Consider the following 25,763-nt stretch of genomic DNA (forward strand, 5'->3'; position numbering starts at 1 on the left):
ACATTTACATTATGCAGCCAATCAAAAGAATAATCACAAATGCACAATATGGAAGGCTCTGAAATACGCACACATGCATTTACAATATGTCACCAATAAAAAAATAAATAATAATCACAAATACATACATATGAGCAAATGACATCCATCAGTTTGAATTGTGATACGGTGATGAGAATCCTGAACGCATATTAGGGTAAATATTTTATTCTATTTGCCACGGCTATGCTGTAAGTAATGTTATAATCAAAAGCATTCACGACTTAAAAAACAAAAGGAAAGTGCAGTCCTAATTCCAAAGAATATGCATAAACATTTAGGACTGAAAAACAATTATATAGATTCAGAGCTGTTCAGAAAATAAGTGTTGGAACTAGAGTCCAAATTTCAAAACTGGCACTGGTGCCCTAGACAGATAACTTTGTATGTATTAAGGCTATGAAAATGCTGTAATCAAAATGTATGTATCTCCAAGGACAGATACCGGTGAAATATATGATTACTTAGTAATAGCTAAGGGCATATGCTGCTACTAGATAGCAGAATACATCTTAAGGGCATTCTGGGCTATTTTTTGAATGTTGTTTTGTTGCCTAATGAACTATGGCCAGTAGTTGTAGAAGTGTCAATAGGTGTGTGTGTGTGTGTGTGTGTGTGGGGGGGGGGGGGGGGGGGGGGGGGGTCCCCTTTATATCAGAGATTCCTGGAAACTAACCACCAGTATTAGTATGCCTGTACTGTTTCCAGTAACTGGGAACTTTCAAGTTTTTTTTTCAAAAATTGAAAATTTGAAGTTTTGACAATTGAAAGCTTTTCATCATTTACTAGATACAGCAAATAAAAAAAAAAACAAACAAATTTAGAGTTTTTCCCCTCTTATTACTAAAAACAGCAGTTTACCATAAATTTTTAAAACTTTTTATGGAGAAAAATTATTGCCCTGGCAAAATTCCCATAACCTTAGGAACTCAGGGTGAGGGGGGCGGGGGGTGGGGGTGGCTGGGTTTAACATATTGGCACTTCATATTGTCCATATTCCTCTAAAGTTTGTTTTTCTTATTTCCCTTTGCCAGGTCACAGGTCACAAACAGATTGGAATACTTACATGATCTTGCAAAATTCCTGATCATCATATAACTATTTTTCTGGTATTTAAAGTAAAAATATTAGTTTGTTCTTTCATTTGTCCTTGTATATTTTACTTTCAACTTGAAACGTGCTATTAATTCCACCAAGTTTGTTTCTGTCTGTGTTGGTTTATTAGATAACAACCAAACCATGCTATGGACAGATTTTGATTAAAAAAATCTTCAGAATAGGTCAGAGAATGGATTACCTTAGAATTTATAAGATTTTAGTGTTAATCCATTGATTTACTAATTAATATAATAATTAAACATATGAATTGACCTACCTTGGGGGGGGGGGGGGAGGGCTGTGCCCACTGATTGCTTTTCTAGTTAGTTTGCTATGTAAAACAGCTGCTTAGATGTCCTGTGTCACATGATTGTACTTTGGGAGAGTTCAGGATGGAATCTTTATATTTTTTTTCCTCATGAGTTGTGAAAGTTTGAGTAGTTGCTAAATTGATCATAAATGTATCAATTCTTAAAAGTCAGGAAAATTTGTGGATTTAAAGTTGGGGGTGGGGGGTGGGGAGGAGGAGTTTTTTTAGATTTGGTGGATAATGTATGAATGTTTAAATGCTGGATGAGGTAGATGTTGAAAAACAGAAAATTCTGCAGAATTAGTTTTTTTTTCTTTTTCTGTTCCCAACACAAGATTATTGATGTGCTATATTGTTACTGTAATCAAGACCTTGAGGAGATGAGATTTATAATGTCATTTGTTTATAAGGTTGGATTATTAGCGCTTCTTTGATATCCATATTCAGTCAGAAATGGGAGATGTAGCAATGGCCTGAAGGTTCTATAGTTTTAAATTAATGCATAAATAAATGTATAGTGTATTGGCAATAAAAGTGAAGTTCATCAGAGGCACGGATGTACAATTTTTTGGACCAGTGAACCTTCAGACTATTGAGATGCCCCCGGAAAAGCATGATGTCATTTGGAACATCATGATTGCTTCGTTTTATTTTGCACATGTATAATTTGTCAATGTTATATCCAATTACTTGCTCGTCTTTTTCCTTCTTTTAACAAAAAGGCATTTATTGTATCTTGTTTACTCGACTTTGAAATCTTATACAAATTGGAAGGCCATACATTTTCTTAAGGACATTTTGAATACACAACCTGCAGTTAACCTTGTGCTTAATATGTTTTTAGGCTTTTTTTTGTGTTTTTTTTTAACCTTGATGTTTTTATGGTTCAAAATGGTATAATACTGTCAATTTTTGTGATAATTGAAGTGTAATTAATATGGCCATATCAATTAAATTTATGATATTCATCAAAGCGCACAATGAAGTACTGTTAAATGTACTAAAGGTATTAAAATGTTATCAAAATGTGGATTTCAGTTGTATCAATTTATGTGTCTATACCTATCCTCAAATAAAACTTATGAAAATTACTTAAATTTTAAAAAACGTTTTTCTTTTTTCTTATATCTTACTTTACCATTAGATTCATCAGTTTTATTCAGTCACAGAATCACTTTAAACACGAAACCAAACAGCCTGTCAATAATTTGAATCAACTTCTTTCAGAATTACCAAAGAAACATTTTTTGCCAGAATGTTTGGGTAAAGTTATAAAATCATTTTGTTAGAATACAATGAATACATACAGTACACGACGTGTTTAACTACAACTGTATATCCCATGTTATGTTCAATTCAAATTTCACAGTTAATATCAAAATCCGAGTTTCAGTTGTCTGTTTGTACATCTATCCTTGATAAAACTATCCTGGAAACTGCAAAAGGAAGACGAAAAGCAAATTGCTATATTGAAAACGACTTGAGGGGTCCTCACACATTCACGACATAACTGGAAACTGCAGAGATAACGAACTGATTAAAGAAGTAAGTTTCCAGTTATCTCAGGATCACCAGGTGAATACTCTACGGTTGTCTGGAAGTTATTATGATTGTACCAAGTTTATCTGGAGAAAAAACTTTAAATAGGAAATGCGACTTTCCCCGTGTTATTACATCTCTAATGTTTGGAGGTATAAATAGGTTTGCTCCCAAATCGAGGCGAAGGCCCGGATGATCAATGTTTTCATTCATCGGCGCGAAACACGGCAAATTTCAACTTAATAATTATCAATCAGCTGATTATCAGTCGATCAAATCGAAGCTTAGGACTCAGGGGCACACTTGGCGTACGAAACGGTGCGCTTATTGATCGAAGGAGGGGTTTTTAAGCGTGCGAAGGAGAGACCCCGTCATGGCCACGTCTTTTCTCGCAGCGAGCCACGATGCCTTGACGCCAGGCAGTGCGAAGCGTAAGAGGAGCAAGCCGGCGAAAAAGCAGGTCACGCAAACGGGGCCCTTGTTCAGCCCATCGGTGGACAGCGGGGTTACTCTTGGTGCGTATTTACTGTAGATCGAGTACTTTTAATGCTAAATACGAGATGGTTGGTGGTTTATTTAGTTATTTTCGAGAATTTTCTGGGAGACTGATCGCATTTAGGGGTTCGATCGAGGCCACCTGAGTCGGGGGGCTTCCAGTGTCTTTACGGTCGGGTTACCGTCGTTAGGACGGTGCCCGACTGTGTTTACCGCCGTGGTGTTTATAAAACTGCTTTCAGCATGTTGTTACTATGTTCTATTAGTGATTTTTAATTTCGCTTTGAATGAAAATATTGCTGACGAGTTGTAGTGGGTAATTTACTACACTGTTGAGTATTGTTGAGATACTATATTGTTAATGGTGAACGACGTGAATGGGCATGAGTTGATAAAATTAAATTGTTTACTGTGTAATGCCTAACAAGTCATTGTTGGTTGGCAATTAATAATACATTCCTGCAGCTGATTAGTTTATAAGATAGATCTACCTATATTTAATTAAAAGGTTTATTAACAGGTTTTAATTATTACCAAGTAACTATTGCCCAAAAATGTATGAGCCATTGAATAACACGCACAAAACTGATGAAATGATAAAATAGATAATATTGAGAATGGATATAGTAAAAGACAATTTATTATGAAATCAATATTTGTATTTTTAGATGTAGGTGGGGTAATAAGCTTGAAATTATAAGAAAAAAAAACTAGAAAACATGCTATTTTTAAATATTAGTCTTCATTTTCATAAAACTACATACACTAACAAGTACTGCCTTCAGCATAGATGAATCAAGAGAAATTCTAAACCGACTTAGAAAAGTGAAAAGAATCAACCTGTCATTCCTTGTGTTAACTTGGTTTAAAATGGTTGAGAGAAAAATTATTTTTAAGCTTGAATGATTTTAAATGGAGTTGTCTCAAAGTGATATCAGTGTCATGTTATTACAATCTGGTATTGATAACAGGAAAGATAGGCAAGATGTTTAAATGGAGATGAATATCAAAGTTTTCTAATGACAGGCTCAGCTGTACCTGCATGTAATTGCTTTGAATTGTGTTATGAAACAGATGGTTACTTAAGTTCATGTAGGTTCAGAATATCACATATGAAAAAAAAAAGATAGTCAACTATATTATTTTTTATAGCTCTTGGGTTGCATTCCCAATAAAACTGTTGTTTCCTTATATCGATCCAACTCTGTGGAGACTCGTGCCTCCTCCTAGTGTTGAGTAGAATACAGAAAAGCTAGTGATTAATAGAAGTAAGTTGGAAAGAAGAGGAGGTGTGTTTATCTGTTAAACTGATTGCATTCAGCTAGCACCCCCAGGGAGTTGGATTGATCTGTGTTGAATGAATAGTTTCGTTGGGAATAGTTTCGTTGGCCCGTAGCAAGGCCATGTTGTAGCTTTGAAAAGGATTAAGAACTGGATAACAACTCTGCTTCACTTTAGTTTCAGCTCAAAGCGATTCATCTCTCGGGTCTTCAGATGCAACAAAAAAGCACAAAAAGCAGAAAGACCTGGACTCCTCTGGTCTGGAGTCCCCTCTCAGTTCTCCTGAGGTGTCCAGGAAGTCTAAAAAGACAAAGTTGGCTTCTCCAACTCAGGGAGAGCTTAGCACAGACAGCACTGAGCCGGATTTAGAGACAAAGCCAGTCGTCGGAGGGCAAGGAGATTCAACAGGTGTGTGTGTGTTATTTTGTTACTCCCCCCCCCCCCAAAAAAAAAAAAAATTGTATATTTTGTTGGTTTGCTTGTTTTTACAAAGCCAAATTTAAAAAGATATGGATGGGAGTTATGGATGCTGCATTCACAACCAGAGTTGATCTGCCAACTTACAGATCTGTGGATAAAATATGGACGACCCACTTGAAAGTTTTTCTCATAATCCCTGCAGGGAAGCTGTTAGGGGACTATGTGGCAAGCCTTCAAGTAGGTCGGTCATATCTGATACAGGGCTAACTTAGAATGTTTAAGGTTTTAGTTGGGATATCCAAAATTGATTTATTAATTGATTTGTCTATTGATTAGTTATCTGTTTAAGTTCCTAGAATTATAAATGAATAAAGTGATTAATGAATAAAGTAATTATCATTAAATTAACTACATTTCACTAACTTACAGAGCCACAGTGGACAGAAGAGCAAATGAACATGCTGATATCTAATATTGAAAGGACATTGCCCAAGAAAGATAACTCTAAGTATAGCACCCAGCTGGCCAAGGTCAGCTGGGAGGACATGGTCATTGAGGGAAAAACTGCTGACCAGTGCAAGGCCAAATGGACGGAGATTATGACCAAGGTAAAAAGAAATAAGTGATTATAAGGAAAAGGATTCAAAGTCATAGGCCTCTATAAGATTGGCTTATATTGGTTTCATGAGATATTTTTTAAATGTAAAATGGTTAAAATATTTTTTCTCTCTAAAGTGTTTTTTTTTCTTTGTGAGTGTCTATATTATGCGGATGCAATTAAGATAATTTAAAAGTCAAAAAGTACATAGTCAAAAAGAATAATATATCAATCAATTTTTGATAATTGAGTCACCAAAAACAATAATAAAAAAAATGAAAAAGTAGTCATCACCTGCACCAAAAATTTCCAGTTGATCCTGTAGCCCTTGTCACTCTGTGTTTTTAAAAATATTTTTCAGATAAGAAAATTCCGCACTCTCACAGATTTAGTTGGAGATGCCAAGGAATGGATAAAACACCCTTGGACTAATAACAACACCATAAAGGTAATGCTGATACAGACATTGCTCTTCTTTTTCTTCGCTTAAAATTTTAAAATCATTTATTTGTTATCTTGTGCAGTTTTTCAACCAAACATTTTATGTTTTTTTTTATTCATCTGTGCATTTATTTGCGAAGATTATGGATTTCTCTGTGGTAGTAGTATTTCAGCACTTGTCTTTTGCCTATGATTTTCTTCGACATATACTTCTAGTCATTAGCAGTATTCAGACTTTTCTGACTACTGGTGGGTTTCTGACTTTTTGGGAGCCAAAGATATCATTTTTAAGATTGATACAGAGGGTTTGTCTGGACCCCATGCCATATATGTCAGACTTTAATGTTGTTATTTTCAGACTTTTTCACTAAATGTCAGTCTCATCCCTGCATCATTTGTAGATTTTCAGACATGTAACCAAAATGTTTTTAATTAAATAAGCTGCTGGAGTTGATATAAAACAGTCAAGGTTTACATTACAGAAGAGACACCCAGACATGCCCAAGAAACCCCTGGGTCCCTTCTTCAGGTTTATGATGGCAAAAAGAAATAAATACACCAAGCAAAACCCAGGGATGTCCATCACTGAAGTGGCCAAACTAATTGGGGAAAAGTACAAGGAGCTCAATCCTAAGAAGAAAGTGAGTGATAATTTTGTATTATATTTGAATTTATATTGAAAAAGTCATTTCATTTGGGAAGTTTTTCATGGCTGACAAATTTTTCAATTGAGGAAAAGTACAAGGAGCTCAACCCAAAGAAGAAAGTGTGTTACGAGGTTGTTTTATATTCAGTTTAGAGTCAGCCTGGTGAAAAAGTCCTTCAATCTGGAAAATTTTTCATTGCTGCTGATTGAAAGTATGGCTGTCTTTTTAAAATTTCATCATGTGTTTTATTTCTCTATCAAGTTCATAGTTTAAGTTTTCTTAGCTGCTGTTTTTGAATGTTTTTCGTCATGTTTCTTATTCATTAATGATTGTAATAGTTAAAAATATTTTATTTTTTGTTTGTTTGTTTGTTTTTTACAGGAGCAATATCATAAGATTTGGTTGAAAGAGCAAGAGGAATATAAGGAGGCACTGGAAAAATTCAAGTAAGTTAGATTCAGGTGCAGGTACTGGATATCTTCCATTCACTGGCAGATAATGATTATGGAAAAAAGAACATCAAGCAGAAAACAAAAATGAAAATTGATTTATGTATATTTAAAAAAATCAAAGGCTTTTTTCAGCTGTCTCCATTTGTTTGCTCTTCTCCTGAACATAAAGACAAATTTGTCAAAAAATATTGTGATGATGCCAGTTAGAGGATACTCTTTCAAACTTCAGCACATTATGCTGCAGCATAGAATGCAGCATGAATTTTATAAAAGCAGATATTTTAAGTAATTTTTCTTTCTATTTTTCCAGACAGGACCACCCAGAGCTGTATGTTCAAGAGGAAGAGGAAAAACCGAAAACCCCAGCAGCTCAAAAGATCCCTAAAGACAGGAAACCCCGCCCACCTCAAAACGCCATGTTTCAGTTCGTACATCACAAGATGGATAAACATATGGCTAAACATCCAGATGTGAGTGTTGATTGGAGTACGGTCAGTGCTGTCCCTGCCCTTCCTCTCCCAGTTTCTAAATTCACAGGCCTTTACTTCAAATAGCGATGAATTACAGAGCTTTACATTGCTTAGTCTATCGTACCATGTGTGACTAAAGCCCTATTGCTTATATGAAATTGACTCGATTTGATGAAAGAAAACCAATCACTAATTTCTCTCAAGAATTTACTTACTTAGATTTACTAAAATTTGCCTAGCCTAATTTACATATCATATCATATCACAACTGCAGCAATGTTACACCTAACACATTGTGTTTTAGCTGTACAACTTGGTTGTGACGTGCCAATGTGGTCTGTTGTGTCTCAACTAACACAGTGGTTCACATTTTTACTGCTGTGGCAGCACAACACAAATGTGGCATGTATCTCAACTAACACAATCATCATCATTTCAGGATGACAAGAAGGAAGTAGCAGAATTATACAGGAAGAAGTACAAAGAAATGAAGGACAGCAAAAAGATGGTGTGGATTATGAAGGCTTTAGAAGACAAAGCCAGGTTTGATGTGAGTTTATTTTTGACCATTTCAAGCTATTTCTCATTTTTATGTACAGACACAGATGTGTCTGTACATATAGCCATCATCTGCGTCTGTCGTCGCCGTCGCCGTCGTCGCTGTCGCCGTCGTCGCCGTCGCCGTGCACTTTTACCGATAACACGATAAGTGGAAAACCATTTTACCTTTTGACTTGAAACTTGCAGAACTGATGAATATTCATAATACGCAGGTCAAGTTCGAAAATCAGCATGATCGGGTCACTTTTAGGGAATTTATGCTGTTTTTTCACTTTTTTCAGCATATATGCAGCACCGATAACACGATAAGTGGAGAACCATTTTACCTTTTGACTTGAAACTTACAGAACTGATGAATGTTCATAATACGCAGGTCAAGTTCGAAAATCAGCATGATCGGGTCACTTTTAGGGAATTTATGCTGTTTTTTCACTTTTTTCAGCATGTATGCAGCACCGATAACACGATAAGTGGAAAACCATTTTACCTTTTGACTTGAAACTTACAGAACTGATGAATATTCATAATACGCAGGTCAAGTTCGAAAATCAGCATGATCAGGTCACTTTTAGGGAATTTATGCTGTTTTTTCACTTTTTTCAGCATATATGCAGCACCGATAACACGATAAGTGGAAAACCATTTTACCTTTTGACTTGAAACTTACAAAACTGATGAATATTCATAATACGCAGGTCAAGTTCGAAAATCAGCATGATCGGGTCACTTTTAGGTAATTTATGCTGTTTTTTCACTATTTTCAATATAAATGCAACACTGATAACACAATATAAGAAAAACGCATTGGCCAATTGTAATTATACTCACAGGAGTGGTCAATCTTACTAAAACGCAGGTTGAGTTCGAAAATAAGCATAATCGGGCCATTACTTAAGAAGTTATACTGTTTTTTCACATTTCCTCAGATTCAATTATTAGGCATGTTAACAGTCTCATTATTTAACTAATAAGATGCCTAAAAGTGTTTGTTTGATATTTCCTGCATCTTTACAACATTGTTAGTTGATTATGTAAAAAACATGGTAAACTTGTTATCATGTATTGTGTAATAAAGTGTCAAAAATGGAAATAAACTCATATCATTGCAGTTTGTCAGATTCAATCATCCACTATGTTCAGAATCTCAGAATGGAGGAAATTGGACATTTAACACTGTTCTATTGATACTTTTCCCATCTCATCAATTTTCTTAGTTGGACATATATAAATGGCAGTAAAATGTTTATTTTGTTTTATGTTTAAAAAGTGTTAAAAATGGAAATAAACCCATTTCAGAACAATGCTGTCTTGTTTACATTTTGGCATTATCAAGGCGTGACTTTGAAGTTCCATGGGCCTGAAGACCTTTGCTAGTCACATTTTCTGAATATCTGTGATACAAATATTTTATAATTAAAAATTGATGGTCATTAAGCTGTTAAACATTATGTAATATTGCATCAAAATTTGAAGAAACCCCCATTTTGGGCACTGCTTCCATGATGATCATTTAAGGAAAATCATGTCACTCACTGTTCTCAAACTTACAGGAAAGAAACATGGGACTAAAATATAGCTTCAATAGGCAACGCAGTCTGTTTGGTAAAATTTTCTGGCAATTTAACAGTTTTTTGTGAAAATTTAATTTTTCACTTATTTGCATCTTTATTTCACTTTTCTCAGCATATATGCAGCACCGATAACACGATATGTGAAATACCATTTTACCTTTTGGCTTGAAACTTACAGAACTGATGAATATTCATAATACGCAGGTCAAGTTTGAAAAACAGCATGATAGAGCCACTTTTATAGAAGTTATGCTGTTTTTTCATTTTTTTAAGTTTTGATGAAGTTATTAGCCCTTTTGTATATAAGTGGGTTTTCTTCAGATTTAATTATTAGGCATGTTGACAGTCTCATTATGGAACTAATTAGATATGAAAAAGTGTTGTTTTGACATTTTCTGCTTGTTAACAATATTGTTAGTTGATTATATAAAAATGACGGTACACCTTTTATTGTGCATTGTGTAATAAAGTGTCAAAAATGGAAAGGAACTCATATCATTGCAGTTCGTCATATTCAATCATTCACTATGTTCAGAATCTCAGAATGGAGCAAGTTGGACATTTATAATTGTTCTATTGATATTTTTGCTTTGACAGCATATTTTTTATTGATCATATAAAAATGACAGTAAATTGATTATTTTGCTTTATGTAAAAAAGGTGTTGAAAATGGAAATAAACTCTTTCAACACAGTTTACTCTTGTTTACATTTTGGGATTTTCAAAGTATGACTCTGAACTCTATGGGCTAGTCACATTTTCTGAATATCCATGATACTTTTATTTTATCATTAAAAAATTTATGGTTATTATGCTGTTAAGCATTGTGTAATATTGCATCAAAATTGAACAAAACCCTATTCTGGGCACTGCCTCTGTAGTGGCGGTGAAAGGAAAACCATGTCACTTGCTCTTCTCACACTTACAGGAAAGAAACAGGACTGAAATACAGCTTCAGTTGAAAAATTGTCTCATTAGTTAATTGTTTGGAAGTAATACAGGTTTTTTGTGAAAATGTTTATCTTTCATAGTTGCAATTTTCAATGTGGGACTTAGAGCTCCCTTGGGCATGAAGCCTAGTGGTAATCAAATTTTTTTCTTAATGTCCATGTTTTTAATAGTAGATATTTTAAAATTGGTGGTATTTAATTAGTTAATCATTATGTAATGTTGTATCAAAATTGACAAAAAACCTACTTTGTGCTCTGCCACCATTTCCAAAGTATGACTCTGACTCTGAAAGAGTAAAGTTTTACTTTCTATTTTTTTAACTATTCTTACAAGAATGATTCTTAGGATTGACATACAGCTCATATTAGAAAACCAGCTCTATTGGATTATCATTTTTATTAAATTTATGCATTTTTTGTGAAATTTTCATTTTTCTCATTCTGGCACTTTCTAATTGAAAACTTGAACTCTGATGGGCCTGGAGCCTTATGCTTTTACTTTCATCAGTATTACCTGTTGTGCATAATTAAAATTTGATGTTGACTGTGCAGTTAAACATAATGTATTATTGCATCAGAATTGGCAGTCTCCTGTTTTTGTGCATTATTGTTTTCTGCTTTTCTTAAGGTGTGACTTATGGGCCTGAAGACCTTTGATAGACAAATTTGTGTGGTCAGTCTTTAAATTCCCCTTGGGTATTCACTAGGCTAATTTCAGTGCTATAAACTCATTTGCCTAATTAAGCGGCCATTAAATGAAATTTCATAAAGCACACTTGTTGATATTTCCCTGTAAACTCCCAAAGGTTAAGCTCTCTGCTAGATAACATAGTGTCCATAATAAGGAAGCAGTGAATAGCAGCTTCATTGGAATTATATTTTTGTTGTTTTCTTTGTAATTTTTTCTCCAACACTGGCATTTTTAAGATGTGATTGTTAACGTCTATCCACCTGAGGCTCTGCACATTTTCAGTATTTCCACATAAGCAGTTGTATTGGTATTTATGTCTTTAAACACGCTGTAATATTATTTTATGCACTGTCATCATTTTTCATATATTGGGACTTTCATCATGTGAATTTTAACTCTCATGGTCCTGAAACTGTAATCTTATTGAAGGGGTGGATTGAGACCATTTTCTGGGTCTCCTGGAAGACAGTCAGATTTTAAAGTTTATATTTACGGGTTTCTGTTGGAAGACCATCAAAATGGAGGATGGATCAACAAAGATACTTTGGAATACTGTCAGAAAATATCTCTGAATCTGCTCCATGTTACCTGTTGTGCATGATTAAAAATCAGTGTTGACTGACTGTGCTATTATAAGCATATATTATTGCATCAAAATTGACAAAATGACCTATTTTGCATCTTTTTTTTCTGTTTTTTTGTCTGTACATTTGACAGCTTTGCTGCCTTGTTTATCTTAGGAATGTCATGTAGTAGTAATCTCCATGAAAAAAACATAATTAGAGTGTGTCCACTAAAAAAATTAGATAATCAGCCAGTCTGAGGAAGCATTTAGGCTGTAAACACAATTTAAAAGGATTTCTGTTTTTTAACTTGCAGTGTCTATCTGTACATGATTTGAAGGCATCGCCTTTTCAACCTAAGGCCCACTTCTGTGGATGTGAATTGTTAGAAATTGCATATTTTGTATTGTTACAACTAAGTGTCACACAAACTTCATGCAGCATTCATTTCATTCACTGAAAAATTCATTGTTGCACTCTGTTGTTTTAGGAGGAGAATGCAGAGTATTGTAATCGACACCCAGAGTTCCAGCCTAAGGAAATCAAGTTCTTCATCACAAAAGATGAACAAAGGGTGAAGGACAGACAGGATGGGAAACCAGAAAAGCCACCTCCGTAAGTGTTTTTAAGAAAATGATTGTATTGTTATGCTACTCTCTGCTTGCCATTCTTCTGAGTATTTTTGGTAAGCATTAGTTATAGTCATTCTTGTATAGTGTATCTTATTATGGACTTATAGTCATTGTTGTTATTTGCATTTTATGATGGCGTTGTAATTATTCTTGCATTCTGTATTTTATGATGGAGTTGCAGTCATTCTTGCATTCAGTATTTTAATGGAGTTGTCATTCTTGCATTCTGAATTATATAATGGAATAGTAGCCATTCTTGTATTCTGTTTTTCATAATGTAGTAGTAGTGGTAGTCATTCTTGTATACTGTATTTTACTATGGTCTTGTATTCATTTTGTAAACTGTATTTTATCATAGTAATGGCTACTCCCTGTACACTGCTGAGACATTGAACATGCTGAGTGACTCGGACATTCCCAACATTCTCAAGATGGCCGAAGTGGCAAGAATGTGGAAAAATCTCTCGGAAGCAGAACGCCAGGGCTATGGCAAGAAGGCACAGGAGGTGAAGTTTTGAATTGTTGTTTATTGAAAGTTTTCATTTAAGGAACAAATTTTAAGACTGCCATTGGTGCAACTTACTTTGTGGGAGATAGGAGTGGGGTGTAGGTACACTTACTATGTGAAGTTACATCAATTTGCAAAATGAATTTTAGATACAAAATGACTTTCATTTGTTATAGGCTTTGGGGAATAAAAGTTTGCTCAAATAATAATAATAAAAATATATTCTGAACCCTTTGGCTTATAAACTGTACTGCTGCTGTGTTACAGGGAATGCAAGAGTACAGGTTGAAGTATGAAGCATACAAGGAAGGGCTGCCAGAGGAAGAAAGGCTGAAACTAGAGGAAGAAGAGAGACAGGGGGGAAAGAAAAAGAAAAAGTCCACCAGTCAAGTATGTTATTAAACAGTACACATTGCCTGATAGTAAAGATTATATTTTAGTATAAGAAAAAATTTGACATACATATATCTCATTTGAGATTATATCAAGCACTCTGTAACTGATTAACACCAGGTGACTTTACATGTGACATGTAACACGTTAATTATGGATTTGGGGAGGAGGGGTCCTTAATGATTTGAAGGAGATAAAAAAGAAAAAAAGTATCATAAGAATTTATTTGCTATACATATTAATTATTTCTTTTTCAGGCTCACTCCCCAATGCCTCAGAGCAGACCCCAGAAGCCCATATCTGCCATGTTTATATTTATGAAAGAAAAGAAAGACCACTACAAGAAAAAGAACCCAGAAATGTCAGAGAAGGAATTGAACCAGCACATGATCAAGATGTATAATGAGCTGTCTGATCACAAAAAGGTAAAGAAGTAGTTACATTTACTGATAGGAATAGATAGTATTGTTGTGAGTTCTTGATTATTCATCTACATCAGCAGCTGTACATAACCTCAAGTCTCCTGCACAGAGCAATTGTTTCCATGGGACATATGCCACTTGGTGCGGCAAGGGACTATAAACATCAGGGGCCAATCCAGGATTATTTGAAGGGGGGGGGTCCAGAATGACAGGCCGCAAATGCAAAGTCAACCATTGCCCCCTTGGTGTGGGGTTTGGGGCCTGCTCAAGGGCCCTGAAAAATTTTTTGGTGAGCAAACAGTGCCCTTTGGAACGGTTTAGAACTATGATTAAGCTAGTCAAAATTATAATATTAAGAGGAGAAAATTGGTGTGATGAGGAGAAAATTGGTGTGATATATTTTTTCAGAAACAGAAGGGGGGGGGGGGACTTGACCCCCTGACCCCCCCCCCCTCTCCCTCTAAATCCACCACTGCACATACACTACCTTCAATACACAATTACTACATTTTTTAAAAGAAATGATATAAACAACTTTGTGTGAAGGGTGTGGGGGATTGTCTCATGCCTTAGTTTATTTCCTTCTCATCAAAATATCATGGGTGGGACCCTGGGGGGGGGGGGGGTGTATTTTAACAGCACCCATTGATGAAAGCCACGAGATAATCTACTGTGGATTTTCAATGCCAAGTCCAGAAAGCACCATGCATTAGCTCATGCTGTGTCAGAGTGTGTTGACTTCATACTGAGTATTGTCTAACTGGTATGGCAGCCATATGCTCAAGAAATTTGCCTTTATTTTCAGGAAAAGTACAAACAAATGGAGGCTGCTCACAAAGCTGAAGCTCAGACTAAAGTTACGGACTTCATGTAAGTAGGGAAAGTTGGAAGACAGCTCTTCTTATGGATGTAAAACAAGAAAAATAATTTAGTGTTAATTTTTAAAGACTGGAAATTTTAATCTGTTTATTTGGGATAAAAACAAAGTGTTCCACTAAATTTGCAGCTGCTTTGTGAATGAACATTAGAAAAAAAAAATTAAATAGAAAAAATTCAAGGTATAAAATAAATAAATGTGCACCAGTCACTTTTATCTCTCTATTTCATATTTCAAATAGAAAAAAGAATGACGCCAGCATTCCTAAAACTTTCCCCGGTGAACCCAAGAGACCGCCTGGGTAAGTGTGCCAGTGGTTAAGAGAGAGTAAAGGGCATCTAAGAAGAAACTGAATTTTAGCAGTCTTCCTTGTTCCTTTCTTGGAAAGATAATTACTTAACATTTTTACTGTGTAAAGTGTCGCATTGAATATTTTTTTTTATAAATGTTAAATTCTTTAAGTTATAACTTAAATGAATTATTTTTTTATTTTTCAGTTCATGGTAATTACTTAACCCAGTTTTAATAATATATTTATTAATACAGGAGTGGCTACCAGCTCTTCTCGACAGACCTCTTACTCAACGAACTAAGTCATATTCCGAGCAAAGACCGCATGCAAGAAATCAGTAAAAGATGGCGGCAGCTGGATGAGGTGAAGAAAGAAGAGTACAAGAAAAAGCGTAATCAGCTTGTCAAGAGATATGAGAAAGAAGTGGAGAAATTCAAGAATGTTAGTTCAGATTTTTTTGTATTCAAACTGACTCTGGTTTTATCTTTCTTTGTTTGAAGATTATCAGTCTCTTGGCATGGACCTATCTTAGTATGGCTTTTTTTTCTGGTGAGATATGAGTCTGCTAATAAAGTATATATAGATATTCATGAAGTCATCACAACGTAATAGGAAATGTACCACGAGGTCACTGGTGGAATGCAATTTAGTAATTGTATATTTGCCTGTAATGGGAAAAAATTGATTTCTATTTTGGGGTCATGTTTCAGAAATTATCTCCTGAAGATAGACAAAAATATGAAGATTACTTAAATGCTAAAAAAGGAAAGACACCAGTGAAGAAAAAGGTGAGAGTTAAAACAGATTTTCTTTCTATTTTTGTAAAACTTCACTGTGAGAAAAATAAAGCTGTTCAACTGTCGCCCATCAGTTTTATTTCAGTAAGTCTGTGTGGGAATGTCAGAAGGCAACATTGGGAAATATAACTAACTTTAAATAAACATAAATGTTAGTGCATGAAATAATTACTATGATGCTAATAATAGTTATAAACAGTTCTGAAATATGAGAGGACAACCTTTGATGTTAACTAAGCCAGATTACGTCTGATCCTATTTGTAATGACTAACACGTGTAATATGAATTTCACGATTCTTCAATACCTGTATGAATTGTATATATAGCCTCCAAAACTGTTGTGATTTTTAGCAGGCACCAGCTGCTGCAGCGCCATCTACACCAGAGGAATCTGGGTCTGAGTCTGAGTCATCTTCTTCTGAAAGTGAAAGTGAAAGTGACTCTGATGATGATGACGAGGAGGAAGAGACGGCAGCAGCAGTGCAGACCAATGGGCCATCAGCTCCAACAGCCAACACAAAACAGGTGGGTTTGGAAACAAGTTAGTCTTTCGGGGATGCACTTTTTAACTCATTTTGGTAGCAAGAAAAGGTAGTATTATAATAGTTTTATGATTTCAAGGGATTTTGTCATTGGCCAATTACTTTAATAAAGGGATGTTTCAGTATAATTCTTTACATACCTTAATAAAGATAAATGTAAAATATTATAATGATAATATTAATAATAATAAAAAAGATAATAAATTATGGTATTGAAATAAAATGTTACAGTAATAAAGATAATAGTGAGAGTAGAATGGTAAAAAATTCTCTTAGATTAAGAATGCTAATTTACATGGTTTATCTTCATTTTGCAGGTTTCCAAAGAAGCAATGAGCAGCAGTAGCAGCAGTGACAGTAGCTCAGAGAATACCTCGGACGAGTCCAGTAGTAGTGGCTCCGACTCCAGCACTGATGATGACTAAAGGACAACTACAGTTAGCAGAAATGGAATTATCTGATTTTTCTCTCTCTTCTTCTTGTAGATTTCCTGTGGAAAGGAAAGTTGTGAAGGTTTTCTCTGACTTTTGCGCAGATGTTGACTTAGAAGCAGCTGTATTTAACAGGGACAGGATTTCACATTTTCTATCTTCTTCTTCTAAAGGATTTTTTTGCTTTTTATTATGTGGAAGTGAAATTTATGGAAGTCTTTATCCACTTCCTGCTTAGATGAAGACTAATATTCAACTTCACACTTTGGGGACACGATTTTCTGAGATTCTCTCTCTTCTTCTAGAAGACTTTCAGCTTTTTGTGTGTGGAAACAGATGTATAACTTTTAATTTTCCTGACAGTAAGGTGCTCCTCCTAGCACAGATTAAGACCAAGAACTGACTACAGTTAGGAGAGACAGGATTTTTTATAAAAAACCTTTTCACAGGATGCCCTGCTTTTTTATGTAGAAAAGAAAGGCATGAAAGTTACTCTGACTCCCGCAGAGGAGAACTACCACAGATAGGACTCTTTTGGATGATTTTCTGCTTTTTTCTGTGGAAAAAAAGTTATGAGTTACTAAATAATAAGAAGAGATTAATAATAAGTGCTGACCTGAAGTCAGAGGGTGTTAAAGAAACATTTATTATAATTGAAATAAAGACTCTGACTCTAGCACAAAGAAAATTGGAATTCGGATGTATTGGTAGTTAAGACACGTGTACAGCAAATATGAAAATGGAGATTAAAAAATTTGTGAACAAATATAACAGTGACAGAAAAAAACAATGATTACATTTGACAGTGGGAGTTGCAATAATGACTGTTCTTGTAGCAAATGTACAACAGTAGCAGTGACGTAGTGGTAGTAAATGTAGGTGTAACAGCAATACAGGCTTTATGTAAGCTGTATAAGTAACAGTGGTAGTAGTAACAAAAATCACAGACTCTGAAAACTGCTGTTTCAAAACGAGCATGAAAGTGCAAAGTGGTGGCAGTGCACGCAAGAAGGAGGAGGGGTTTGAGGGGGGGATGGATGCTCCCAGGAAATTAACTTGAGGAAAAAAAACTTTTTTTATCAGTTTTATGGAGGTAAAATATTGTATATTTTTGGCAGTGATAGCAGTGGTAGTTGCACCTGTCCTTTATATAGAGCTAGATACAGTGACAGTAAGGAATGTCTTTTTTAAATAGTAAAATAGCAGTGGTAAGATTTGGGCTATAAAAGGGGGTATTCTGAATGCCAGCCGTGCCCCTAATTACAGTTTCTTATAGCAGTGGATATAGACAGGAGTTAAAGTATTAAGAATTAAAGTTTTAATAGAAATATTGTAATTGATATGAAGAGAGTGGTGGCTTTCCTTTCTGACATCAATTTTTGCTTCAAGAGGAACTTTTTAAATGCTGACATTTCAGTGCATACTGGATACCAGTTTAAAGCACTGTTTGGTTTTTATGATGATAGAGTACATGACATTTCTAGATAGCATCTAGTTTGAAAAAGATACTTGTATAGTGTAACAGGGTGTACTTATTATTTTTTTTCTAAACATCTTGAACAATACAGTCTTACTGTATGCTGATTCGAGTTAGGAAGTATGTATGGTACAACATATATTATAAGTATATAGGAGACTATTAACCACGTATCATGTGCTCTAGATTGATATGTAGTTAAAATATGATATTGTGACTGTGACTTGGGGTATAGTGAGTTGAAAGTGACAAAAAAAAAAAAAAAAAAAAAAAACTATAGAATTCCAATTTTCTTTTTTTAACCATTTCTTTAAATCAGTTTTTTTTTCTTCAATTATGGTGCTGATGTCAGTAAAGTTTGTTGGAGAGAGAGAGAGATTCAGTTAGTGAACACTCAGCTGGTGGTACCTACCCAGGAGGGGATGGTACCTCTGTGATCCATTTGACTCTGTTCAGAAGCAGGTTGATCTCCAGATTAAGTTTTCCATAGATCAAATATGGCGCAACCCACTTGAAAGTATGCTGATATTTAATTGCTCAGCTCCTGCAGGGCTAGGGCATTTCGGAGGTGGGGAATCCATTTCATTATTGGTAAGGGATTATGGAGCATGCTTTCAAGTGGGCACCATATTAGATCCACAGATCAGTAAGTCTATGGATCAACTTGGTTCTGAACAGGCCCTTAGTTTAGCTGGTGTTGGTAACTGGGGGTTTGTGATTGCAAAATAGTATCAGTGAAAAGCACATTTACATTCCCCTTGAAACTGATTAACTTAACAGTGTCCTTAGACTCAATGCTTGCAACATCCAGTGCAGGAAAGAGGGGGTGGAATCAGACACATTAAACTCCCTTTAGCTTCTGTAGGTACCCCTGTCTTTATCCTCTAAAAAGAAGTGGAACTAGAAAAAACAAGTTATTTTTCTCTTTTGTTCTCAACAAGTCATAGTTAATTGTCTTCATCTGCTGTTTTTAATTTTCTCTGAAAAAAGAAGCTTTTTTGTCTTGCCCCCCCCCCCCCCCCCCCCCCTTGCTCCATCCCAAGCAAAATCATTGTTCTGGATAAGATCCATCCACTTCACTGGGTACTGCAAGCAGCACAGAGACTAGATTGGCACTATAGTGTGATCTAAACGTACTCACAAGGTTTGTGAAGATGGTTATAGGTTGGGTTGCTACAGCATAACTGGAATTTAGTTTTGATGTTTTTTTTTTTTTTTTTTTTTTTTTTTTTTTTTTTTTTTTTGTTTACCGTAGTTTACACAGTGGTATGTCATATATGCCATCTTATGCAAGTAATTTACTTAATCAAAATAATATTAAAAAATAATAATAGGTCACTTCCCTTAGGTTAATTTTTGCTTGCAAGGCAGAAAAAAGTTATGGCTACAAATAGTAAAAAGTACTACTGGGCCATGTATTCTGATAAAGTTGGAAGTCACGTTTTCAGTGAAATGTATATGGAGTTCTCTGTAATAATTATTACTAGTTAGAACAATGCTGTACATTCGTTTCAACTGGATACAGCATGACGAGAGCATACCATCGCTTCTGAGTAGAGCACGAAAAATGTCCAGCATATAATCTTTCGCATTAATAAGCATTATATACTGCTTTGTAGAATATATGTTATTGAGATTTTATCATTAAATATTTACTTCATAAAGTCCAACCTGTTATTTTGTTTTATTGTCACTTGGCATGATGCCCTTTCATTACATTTATTTACAATATTTTTTAACCCATTTGACAGTCTTGTTAATGACATATTTCTGACACTTGGGACGGGAAATTTTGATCCAGTTACGTGACTATTTAGTCCAGCAGTTTTCACTTAAGTTAAAGGCTTTTTATGTACAGACACAGATGTGTCTGAACATATAGCCATCATCTGCGTCTGTCGTCGCCATCGTCGTCGCTGTCGCCGTGCACTTTTACCGATAACACGATAAGTGGAAAACTGTTTTTTCTTTTGGCTTGAAACTTACAGAACTGATGAATATTCATATTATGCAGGTCAAGTTCAAAAATCAGCATGATCGGGTCATTTTTAGGGTAGTTATGCTGTTTTTTCACTTTTTTCAGCATATATGCAGCACCGATAACACGATAAGTGGAAAACCATTTTACCTATTAGTTTCAAATTTACAGAACTGATGAATATTCATAATACGCATGTCAAGTTTGAAAATCAGCATGATCGGGTCATTTTTAGGGAAGTAATGCTGTTTTTTCACTTTTTTCAGCATGTATGCAACACCTTTGTGCTATATGATGGTACTGTATGGATGGCTGTCTATAAAATTGTCCCTTGGGTGATCACTAATTAAATTAAGGTCTATAAAGTCATTTGCCTACTCATTGATTTTCAATTGGCCATTAAATGAGATTGCATAAAACACTCCTTGAGATTTCCCTGTAAAGTGCCATAGGTTTATCTCTCTTAACTGTGTCACAAAATTAGGATTTGGTGATAATTGTGCAGATAAATGGTGTTAAACATTGCAAATAAATTTACAACAAAAAGAATCTGTTATGCCAACATGCTATAGATGAATAACAGTGCTTTATTTTTCTCAAACTTGGTGGGGTTATTAATATCAAGTTAATACAGCTAGATTAAAAGTTTGAATAGCAGCTTTATTGGAATTTTTTACGTTTTATTTAAAATTTTTTTTTAATTATTTTTCAAACACTAGCATCTTCAAGGTGTGATTTTTTACTCCCATCCACCAGAAGTGCTGTGCATTTTCTGTATTTTTATGTACAGACACAGATGTGTCTGTACATATAGCCATCACCTGCATCTGTCGTCGTCGCCGTGCACTTTGACCACCGATAACATGATAAGTGAAAAACCGTTTTACCTTTTGGCTTGAAACTTACAGAACTGATGAGCTTTCATAATATGCAGGTCAAGTTCGAAAATCAGCATGATATGGCCATCTATATGGAAGTTATGCTGTTTTTTCACTTTTTTCAGCATATATGCAACACCGATAACACGATAAGTGAAAAACCGTTGTACCTTTTGGCTTGAAACTTATGGAACTAATGAATATACATAATACGCAGGTCAAGTTCGAAAATCAGCATGATCGGGCCATTTTTATGGAAGTTATGCTCTTTTTTCATTTTTTAAAGCATATATGCAACACTGATAACACGATAGGTGAAAAACCGTTTTACCTTTTGGCTTGAAACTTACAGAACTGATGACTATTCATAATACACAGGTCAAGTTTGAAAATCAGCGTGATTGGACCAATTTTATGGAAGTTATGCTGTTTTTTCACTTTTTTTAGCATGTATGCAATACCGATAACGCATTTCAAGGAAAATCAATTGGCCAATTGTCTTGAAATTTACAGGGGTGATCAGTCTTACTGAAATACAGATGGAGTTCGAAAATAAGCTCCATTGGTTCAGTTCTGGTGAAGTTATGCCTTTTTTGTATATAAGTGTTTTTTCCTTTGATTTAATTCTTAGGCATGTTAACAATCTCATCTGTGAACTAATTAGATATGTAAAGGTGTTCTTTTGACATTTTCTGCATCTTAACAATATTGTTAGTTGATTATATAAAAAAGATGGTAAACCTGTAATTGTGTAATAAAGTGTCAAAAAATGGAAATAATAATAAACTCATATCTTTACAGTTTGTCAGATTCAATTATTCACCATGTTCAGAATCTCAGAATGGAGCAAACTGGACATTTAAAATTGTTCTATTGATATTTTTCCTATGTCAACAATTTTCTCAGTTGTTCATTTAAAAATGACAGTAAATTGATTACTTTGTTATATGAAAAAAAGGTGTTGAAAATGGAAGAAAATCAATTCAATACAGTTATCTCTTGTATACAGGTACATTTTGGCATTTTGAAAGTGTGACTCTGAACTTCCATGGCCTTGAAGACCTTTCCATGTCACATTTTCTGTATATCCATGATACTTTTATTTTATTACTAAAAATTGATGGTCATTATGTTATATTGCATAAAAGTTGAAGAAAACCCTATTTTGGAAATGGCTGCCGGAATGACCATTAAGGAAAAAACATGTTACTTATGATACTCAAACTTACTGAAAAGTTTTGTAAGACTGACGTGCAGTTTGTGTTGGAAAATCAGAATGATTGTTTTCTGTTCTGGAAGCAATGCAGCTCTATAGAGTGCTATATGGGGCTACTGTTTATGGATGGTGGTAATTGTCCCTTGGGGTAGTCACAAGCTAAATTCAGAGCTATAAAATCATTTGCCTAATTAATTTCCAAGTGCCCATTAAATAAGATTACATAAAACACACGTTGAGATTTCCCAGTAAAGTCCCATAGGTAAAGCTCTCTTAACTGTGTCACATAATTAGGAATCTGTGATAATTATGCAGGTAAATGTTGTTTAATATTGCAAATAAGTTAACAAAAGAAAAAAAAAATTGAATAACAGTGCCTTATTATCCTCAAACACATTGGGGTTATTCATTTCATGTTATTACAGCAAGATTAAAAGTTTGAATAGCAGCTTTAATGGGATATTTTTGTTGTGTTTTCTTTTTAATTTATTTTTCAAACACTGGCATTTGCAGCTCCCATCCACCTGAAGCTCTTCACATTCTCTGGATTTCCACATAAACAGTTGCATTGGTTTTTATGTCTTTAAACATTATGTAATATTATTTTATGCATTGTCATCATTATTCAAATATTGGGATTTTCATTATGTGAATTTGGTCCTGAAACTCTAATCTTATTGCAGGGGTGGATTGAGGCCCTCTTCTGGGTCTTTCAGATTTTAAAGTTCATATTGATGGGTATCTGTTTTTTTTCTGTTGGAAGACCATCAAAAATGTAGGATGGATCAACAAAGATAATTTGGAATACTGTCAGAAAATATCTCTGGATCCGCTCCTGTTATTGACGATGTCACCTGTTGTGCATGATTAAAATTCGGTGTTGATTGACAGTGCTATTGTAGGCATGATTTATTATTGCATCAAAATTAACAAAATGAACCATTTTCTGCATTTTCTCAGCATATATGCAGCACTGATAACACGATAAGTGGAAACCATTTTACCTTTTGGCGTGAAACTTACAGAACTGATGAACATTCATAATACACAGGTCAAGTTCGAAAATTGGCTTGATTGGACTATTTTTACAAATTTAAAGTTATGCTGTTTTTTTTTTCATTATTCAGCATATATGCAACACTGATAACACATTTTAAGGAAAACCAATCAGCCTTTTGTCTTGAAACTTACAGGAGTGATCAGTCTGGCTAATATACAGATCAAGTTTGAAAATAAGCTTGATCAGTTAAGTTTTGATGAAGTTATTAGCCTTTTTGCATATAAGTGGCTTTTCTTCAGATTTAATTCTTAGGCATGTTAACAGTCTCAATATGGAACAAATAAGATATGTAAAAGTGTTGTTTTGACATTTTCTGCTTCTTAAAAATATTGTTAGTTGATTATATAAAAATGACTACACCTTTTATTGTGCATTGTGTAATAAAATATCAAAAATGGAAGGGAACTCATATCATTGAAGTTCGTCAGATTCAATCATTCACTATGTTAAGAATCTCAGAATGTAGCAAGTTGGACATTTAAATTTGTTCTATCGATATTTTTCCTTTGACAACATATTTTAATTGATCATATAAAAATGACAGTAAATCGATTATTTTTTTTTCATGTAAAAAAGGTATTGAAAATGGAAATAAACTCTTTTTAATACAGTTTCTCTTGTTTAGATTTTGGGATTTTCAAAGTGTTTCTGAACTCTATGGGCTAGACACATTTTGTGAATATCCATGATAGTTTTATTTTATCATTAAAAAACTGATGGTTATTATGCTGTTAAGCATTATGTAATATTGCATCAAAATTGAACAAAACCCTATTTTAGGCACTGCCTCCTTAGTGACCGTGAAAGGAAAACCATGTCACTTGCTCTTTTTACACTTAAAGGAAAGAAACATAGGACTGAAATACAGCTTCAGTTGGAAAATCTGTCTCATTAGTTAATTTTCTGGAAGTTATAGAGGTTTTTTGTGAAAATTTTTATCTTTCACATACTGGAATTTTCAATGTGGGACTTAGAGCTCCCTTGGGCATGAAGCCCAGTGGTAATCACCTTTTTTTAATGTCCATGTTTTTAATAGTAGATATTTAAAAATTGGTGGTATTTATACAGTTAATCATTATGTAATGTTGCATCAAAATTGACAAAAAAACCTCTTTTGTACACTGCCACCATTAACGTTATAGAAAGAAAACTGTTACTTTCTAATTTTTCAACTAGTCTTACAAGAATGATTCTTAGGATTGACATACAGCTCATATTAGAAAACCAGCTCTTTTAGATTATCACTTTTATTAAATTTATGCATTTTTTGTGAAATTTTCATTTTTCTCATTTTGGCACTTTCTATGTATAAACTTGAACTCTGATGGGCCTGAAGCCTTATGCTTTTACTTTCGTCGGTGTTACCTGTTGTGCATAATTTTAAAACATTTGATGTTGACTGTGCAGTTAAACATAATGTATTATTGTATCAGAATTGATAGTCTCCTATTTTGTGCATTATTGTTTTGTGCATTTCTTAAGGGTGTGACTTATGGGCCTGAAGACCTTTGAGAGGGTCAGTCTGTAAATTTCCCTTGGGTCTCACTAGACTAAGTTATAAAGTTATAAAGTCATTTGCCTAATTAATAGGCCATTAAATGAGATTACATAAAGCACACTTGTTGATATTTCCCTGTAAACTCCCAAAGGTTAAGCTCTCTGCTGGATTAATAATAAGGAAGCAGTGATAATTATGCAGGTAAATTTTGTTTTATATTGCAAATAAGTTTTTAAAATATATAATTATAATTATAATAGTTTTTAATATATTTAATTATAATAATATGCCCCCAACAGCCATTATAATAAAAATGATAATATGAGTAATAGTAAAGTTTTAATCTGCCAGTGGGTGTGAGTGTATGTGTTATGAAATGCATTAAAAGGGGAAGTTACATTACTACCTCGGGCTTAAATAAAAATGAAATAAGACTATGACTAAAAGAAAAGTGAAGTTGAAAATTGTGGACAAAAGTACTATGATTAACTATAATATTTACAAAGGTGTTTGAGAGTCTGGTAAAATCATATACATGTAGGACTTATTCTAAAAGCTTTTTATTGACCAGTGATTTCTGCTTCTAAGATTTAAGTAAAATAAAAGGTAATGCAATTAATGAAACATTTTTACTG

General features: G+C 34.3%; 1 protein-coding gene across 2 annotated transcripts; it reads left to right on the forward strand.

Annotated features, from left to right (window-relative positions):
* Window positions 1-3,138: 3,138 nt before the first annotated feature.
* Window positions 3,139-20,168, forward strand: LOC106181144 (nucleolar transcription factor 1). 2 transcript variants are annotated; one of them, XM_013565443.2, is made up of 18 exons: window positions 3,139-3,501; window positions 4,940-5,170; window positions 5,612-5,790; window positions 6,142-6,228; window positions 6,704-6,862; window positions 7,250-7,314; window positions 7,631-7,790; window positions 8,230-8,340; window positions 12,617-12,741; window positions 13,117-13,264; window positions 13,534-13,656; window positions 13,917-14,084; window positions 14,887-14,951; window positions 15,200-15,259; window positions 15,505-15,691; window positions 15,961-16,038; window positions 16,403-16,573; window positions 16,908-20,168. In XM_013565443.2, the coding sequence occupies exons 1-18, from the start codon at window positions 3,360-3,362 to the stop codon at window positions 17,013-17,015; spliced, it is 2,367 nt and encodes a 788-aa protein (XP_013420897.2). In that variant the 5' UTR covers window positions 3,139-3,359; the 3' UTR covers window positions 17,016-20,168. The 2 variants fall into 2 exon arrangements, with proteins under 2 accessions (XP_013420897.2, XP_013420896.2); XM_013565442.2 differs by having other exon boundaries at window positions 3,140-3,501; window positions 16,400-16,573.
* The last annotated feature ends 5,595 nt before the right edge of the window (window positions 20,169-25,763 follow it).

Source organism: Lingula anatina, chromosome 8, assembly GCF_051362555.1.
Source record: "Lingula anatina isolate TDL-2025a chromosome 8, LinAna3.0, whole genome shotgun sequence".
In the NCBI taxonomy this organism is placed as follows: domain Eukaryota; kingdom Metazoa; phylum Brachiopoda; class Lingulata; order Lingulida; family Lingulidae; genus Lingula; species Lingula anatina.